Here is a 6,580-nt window from a genome sequence, read left to right on the forward strand (position 1 = left end):
CCCGACGGCGGTAGCGGACATTCCCGACTATATCCAAGATGGCCGCCAGCTTGTGCCGACTAGCTATTTTACTACTTTTCTGTCGCGCTGTGGAATATTTAGGCTGATCTAAACATCGGCAACCCGGCCAATTGTGGAGTTATATTGTAGGGAAGCTCGGGACAGCAAAAAACCGGGTCAAAAACGGAGCATCGTGCAGCCAACGGGAAATGTGCAGTTCTGCCAATGGATCTTTCCACGACTCTTGTCTGAGGGTAATGCAATGTAAGCCCGAATCAAGAGTCGCCACGGCTAATTCCAAAGAGACCTAAAATCTTTAAACAAGGAAGTCAGGTAACAGCATAACAGATGTGGAATGATAAAATAATGTAAAATTTTGCAACCCAAAATGTTGTCAAACATTTTTTTCACGCACAGAAGCCCGTTCCCCATAAGAACAATATGTCCAAAGTGCCCTGAACATTGCCACGCCCACCCAACATCTGCTTGGAGATTGCAGACGACAGCTGCCTTTTTAGTCTTCTTCTAAACAAAAATAAACTCGAAATTTGCCGTGATGTTGCCTCAGACTTTTCAAAATATCTTGCTTAAAATGACAAGGAAGAACTTAGGAAACAACCTAACAGTAACTTACCTCCTAAAACTGACGTTAAACAGCCTTCAAGGACGATTTTTGCCCGAGGTGTCCCTTCCAGTTCCAAGCACGGCCGCCATCTTGATTCGCATCTCCCGGGTTCTATTTCGCAATGCACCATGGGTACCACTTGTTCCCTTCATAATGTATTACATCAATCAACTTTGAACTTTTCATAAATAATGATGGCATGAACAATTTACTTTACAGAAATGAATTATGGCAGCTATGCATTAAGGGCGCCACTTATGGAATAAAATAATTACAGGATAATGTATATTCCCCCTGCTTTTCCTGTATTTTGCTACTTTCCTTGCATTTTTCACAATTTTCTTCCGATCCTAACAGTAACATTTTACATGGACATAATAAATGAAATGAGGTCCCAGGGATATTGAAGGATATTTTTAAGCTCATTGACGACAGTACATCATATTGTCTGACATAAAATAACTGGTTGAATGAGAGTGGTAAAACTAGATGGTGCTGTCCTTGGTGCTGAATAGTTAGGCCATGTTGATTTTTGATTATATGGATGACATCCGGGTGCGCATGAATTTTCATTCGTTTCCAAAAAGAAAAAAAAAGTTTTCAACCATTCTATAAATTATACTTAAGCAGCTAAAGGAGCAAATATTTGCCGTAAATTGCAATATTGGAAAACGATATTTATGTCATAGAATGCCAATTCCAAAGGAAAAGAAGAAAATGTGAAGAAATGAAAATAAAGAGTACTAAGGCTTGCCAACCCCTTAAAATTATTAAACTAGTCAACCAATATGTAAGGTCTTATTTAATCAACTCAAGCAACAAAAGTAAAATCAACAAAAACAAATGAAAGTGATTTTTTTTTTATTTGCCAGTGGCAAGAACAATACATTTTTCTTACTCCATTGTTTTCAGGCCTTACAATAAACAAGCAATGGCAATCAAGTGCCATGGTGAAGTTTTTTCTAATCCAACCTTAACTGCAAACTTGTACATCTGACAGTTGCACCACTTTAAAAATGGCAATCATTTTTGAAGTTACTGGCTAAATTGACAGTCAGTCAAGGTTTGCCATAGGGTGCCATCAGTAGATACATAAAGTCCAAATAAAAAGCTATTATCTACAGTAACATATTATATGCTATTTAAAATCATGTACAAAGTTATGATAAAATGTTGATAAATATTGCATATTACTTTTCAAACTAGCTATGTTTCTTGTATTGCATTCAGTATTCAATGACAAAAGTAAACAGTAAGTTACTGCGTGCAGCTTGAATTCAGAGTAAATAATTTAGCTAGTTTTCAAAATTATTCAAGTTGGGCACAAAACGACTATCTGCACACATCATCTAAATCATTGAGGCATGCAAATTCTTGTCAAGTCTTTGCCCTATGTTGATTTGAACTTCATTTTTGTAATCACTTGCACTTAATCAAAGTCATATGCATTGTTTACAATAAGATACAAACTGCTTTAAACAAAAGCGTAACTTTATAAAAAGAAAGAGGAAGGGATAGCAAATTTCTAACACTTTGACTAGTTAGAGTAGCACTTAAGTGCAGCACACAATCAGTTTTGCAAAGCAAAGGGCGCAGCGTTCAGCATTTGTATTTTGCTGGTTACAATGACGCAGAGTTGTACTTTTTATAACTATTTATCTAATTCCAAATTAAAGCCCATCCTGTAGACATTTCAACAACAGAATAGTTAGTCTAGTGAAAAATACTGTTCCAAATTAAGCCACTGTCAATTTTTGATAGAGAACGCAGTAAGCAGAGTCTCACAAGAAGCCAAGTCCCTCAAGAAGCCAGGTCTGAGACATAAGCCAAGCCTAAGAAAAAAGTAGATACAGAATTCTGATGTAGTTTCTTCATGACAATTGAAAACTCTACAACTAATTTCAGTTTGCAGCAGCTAAGTTTTTTTGTCACCAAGAATAAAAGAAGCCTCTGAACCATAAGCCATTATTATTTTGTGTGCGTTATTTTCTTTTATCACATTATCTTTTGTAACATAAGTTGATGCAGTGTTCGCCTTGTCCAGAAGAATTGTGAACTTCAAGGTTGTTGAGTGGTGCAGCATCATAGAAGTCTGATGGTGTCAGAATCAACTCTGCAGAAAATAGGAAAACATATTAATCAACATCATTCTATTCACATTAAGAATATTAAGTGTTCAAAAACTCGTTTTTTTCCCAAGAAGCCATATATAGAGTGGAACTCGCTGCCACCAACTACATGTACAGTAGGGGCATCATCACTAGATTTAAACAATTCTTAAAGTATAGTCCACAAAGGTTAGGTGTAACAGGTGGATCAATGTATTATAACCTGGGCTGTGCCTGCAAAGCTGGTGCGTTCTTGCTAATAGTATACAGATACAGAAACTAGTGGTCCATTCTTCTCCAGTTTTGACTAAAGATAAGGCTTCTTCTTCTTAGATACCCTCTGACCACCAAGTATGGGGAATTACTGAAGGAAGGGGGAGCGGTATGTGGATATGGCAGGGTGGCTGCATTAATTGTTGTGGCCTGCATTATCAGACAAGCTTGAGGGAGATTTTCCAACTTGAAGTCACTCACTTGTAGCCCAGGAACTGTTTTATGCTGACTGTATTTCTATGTTAATAACCATGGGTTATTATACAAATTGTAAATATTTAAATTCATCAAGCAAAAGTGTTTAATCTGTCGATACAAAGTAAACATGATTGCAACTTGTATTAATGACCCTGCTATTGATGGTTCATGTTGTATCGCATCAAAATTCAGCCTTGTACGTCACAGCTGCCAGTCATGCTCTTGTTGATACAAATAAACCAATAAACAAACAAACAAGGAAACAAGACTCACGTTTACGTGAAGTGAGACTGCACAGGCACACTTTCCTCTGGGGTTTGTTGCGACACAGATGAATTTTCCCGTGTCGTTGACCGAGACACGGTCCAACCGGAGGGTGTATCTCTCCCCAACGGTCCGGATGTGGAATCGCCCGCCGTCAAAGATCTACAAACATTTCAGCAGTGTTTTAAGTAACAATTAGCTTTTGATAAGGAAGATTTTTTGGTGCTAGATGAATATGATTATGGTTTTGTGTTTATTACAAAAATGTGTTGAGGTATCAGCTGTCAGAGATATCAGGTTTTGATGTCTTTTATGACTGGGATAAGAATATCAGACCTCATAAAATCATTTCCTAGGTTTCTGGACTTGACAATCATTGATTAACTTGAATATCATGTCTGAGGGTAAAGTTTGTACATTGTTACAGACAATTTCAGGGAGAGATTCAAATCCTCCTCCCATCATCTGTTTTCATTTTGTCCTTTTGTTCAAATTTTAGTCAAGAAATGTTTGAAAACCATGAAGGAAATGACTATTTGTGGCCTGACCTGCGCATGTTACTCTTAACCAGGTGACTTTTCTTTTTCTTCATGCAGAGGTGCAGTTACTGTAGTTTTCCTGTAGTCTTACTACATACAATACCTTGTCACAAACGTGCGACTGGCTGACCATCCGCACAACTGCAGTACCATCGTAAAGTGATAGGTGGCGCAACCAGATGGAGTAGTACATGGAGGGAGTAGTAGTACAGCATCACAGCAAGGCAGGAGGAGACCAGGACAGGTTAAAGGTTATTTGGTTTCCATGGGAACAGGGCATTCCAAGGGTGAAAGTTTGGAGGTCATGAAACCGGATTGGTCAGTTGTAAAATGATGTTTGTTTGTGGCCAAATGGATGATCTGGAATAATTTTGTAATGACCAAAAACAGCAACATAATTAAACACTAAACCATTAGATCTCATTTTAAAGATCAAAAAAGGAAAATTTATATTCCATTTCTATATCAATGTTACGTCTGGGGATGATTTCAATGTGATTATTTTCCACTTTTTTAACAAAAATAGTGTGACAAAAATTCAGCAAAACGATGCCAAACATTTTTAAAACAAAAGTTTAAAGTGCTTCATTGGGCTTCAAATAAAATGAAACAATAAAGATGACATGTTTCGATGGTTGATGACTTTCACGCTGGACAAAACTTCGTGCAATTGGGATGGTTTGATTCCCATGCTTGAATGTGAACAATCAACAAACTTCAAGATCATCACCATCATCATCATCATCATCATCATCATCATGCTCCGTGGAAAACCCTGGTGTAGGGCAGAAGAGGTTACTACAACTGCACATCAAGCAAATCCCAACTACATGCACCATCGCAGCAACTCTCAGTCTGGATATCAGAATTCTGTTCTATGTTCTATCATTCTGTTCTATGTTCTATCGCCCTGTTCTAATTTTGTTCCATTAGGGTATGGTCAGTGTTCTTTTATTCTGTTCTAAGTGTTCTATGATTCTTTTGTAAGCTCTATCACAGACAAATGGTTCTCTATAATGGTTCTAAGCCATTTAGAAACACAGTTACTAATAGCTATTATGATTAATAATGATCAGTTCTACAAAGCATTATGTGTCACAATCTAAGACACCATTTGAATGTCATTACAGTCCATCATATACATGTATCATAAACAATTTCTAATACACAATTTTAACGCTAAGACTTTTCTACGCATAATTTTCAATGATTTTTTGCCTTATTTTCATACCAAACTTCCTAAGTAATGAACTTTGTAGTAATCTCACCAACAGCTTGAGGCATGGCTAACTAACTGTACAATGTATAAAAGTTGATCCTATATAATTGGCCAAAAATGCACAAAGAGATGGAAGCGAGAATACAGCATATTTCTGGAGAGGCTAGCAGAGCAAACTACTCCACACTATGGGGGTGATTTTACCTCCTGTCCGTTCTTTAACCAGTGCACTTCAGGCTGAGGATCTCCTGTGATCTGACAACAGAACTCCACCGAATCCCCCGCACCAACCGTCGCTGGTTTGGGCTGGGACACGAAATCTGGTGGGATCATCTCTCTGTGGGGTAGGGTGAGATGTGATAGAGGTTAAAGTAGAGGACAATATTTCTCAGAGAAAATGAACTAAAGAGTACAAAATTTAGACAGTTAAAATTAGTAGTTCAATGAAGGTTAGACATCCAGGTAATGAGATACACTCATGAAGCAAACTGTTACTGTAACAGTAACTGTTACTCAAGCAACTGGATAGATAATGGAAACTGTCAGACATTTCCAGTAGAATCCACTATTTTCCGTCAGTGGGTAAAAGAGGCTGTATTCATCAAAAAACTTGAAAGTAGAACTGAATCTGCCTGTCACTGACTAGTTTTGCCTACTTGTATAGCAAGATGGCAGATGTACATAAAGTTTGTACTTAGAAGTAATACATACCTTTGTATATACCCTTCCAGTGCAGATTTTCCTAATAATATACCTTATATGAGAAGACCAGTCTGAGAGTGACTGGTAAGAGAATTTTTATGTTGGATCTAAACTTTGAACTCTGAACATGTAACTACGTACCAACACAGATGAACTTTCATGACAATATACCTTATAGGTTGTTAGCTATTTAGTAGATACAAGTCATGTATTACTTACTTTTTCTTGGGCAGGACAGTGATGACCAGGTCACACTTGGACACCCCGGCCGGTCCCTTGGCCTCGCAGGTGTATGTTCCCTCCTGCTGTTTACTGACCCTGTGGATGGTGAGGGTGTGGGTGGTGCCGCGCGTCGTCTGTTTGTACTGGGAGCTGGGCTGCAGCTCCTCTCCGTTATACAGCCACTTCACGTCGTCACCTGGAATAGGTTCTGAACAGGTTAGATTGTTATGTGATACAGACACTGTGTCCCCTGGAATAGGTTCTGAACAGGTTAGATTAAGTTATGTGATACAAACACTGTGTCCCCAAAACAGGTGTTAATAGGTGACAACAACAGGTGTGAGATATAGAAATCCGGTCAATAAAGTCATTTCCACTTTCTGTCGGTGCACAGATGGTACTGGTTACTGTTAAACCACGTGATGGTGCG

General features: G+C 38.2%; 1 protein-coding gene across 1 annotated transcript in view; it reads right to left on the minus strand.

Moving 5' to 3' along the window:
- Positions 1-1,472: 1,472 nt before the first annotated feature.
- The window catches only part of LOC109461662 (muscle M-line assembly protein unc-89-like), a 44,505-nt gene continuing 39,397 nt past the window's right edge, over positions 1,473-6,580 (minus strand). The window contains exons 38-41 of the mRNA XM_019758043.1: positions 6,148-6,400; positions 5,431-5,563; positions 3,478-3,630; positions 1,473-2,738 (exon numbers count right to left, since the gene is read on the minus strand). Of these exons, the coding sequence (XP_019613602.1) occupies positions 2,733-2,738; positions 3,478-3,630; positions 5,431-5,563; positions 6,148-6,400 (545 nt within the window). The 3' untranslated portion in view covers positions 1,473-2,732. The remainder of the gene's footprint in view (positions 2,739-3,477; positions 3,631-5,430; positions 5,564-6,147; positions 6,401-6,580) is intronic.

Source organism: Branchiostoma belcheri, unplaced genomic scaffold (assembly GCF_001625305.1).
Source record: "Branchiostoma belcheri isolate BF01 breed outbred unplaced genomic scaffold, Haploidv18h27 scaffold95, whole genome shotgun sequence".
NCBI classification, from domain to species: Eukaryota; Metazoa; Chordata; class Leptocardii; order Amphioxiformes; family Branchiostomatidae; genus Branchiostoma; species Branchiostoma belcheri.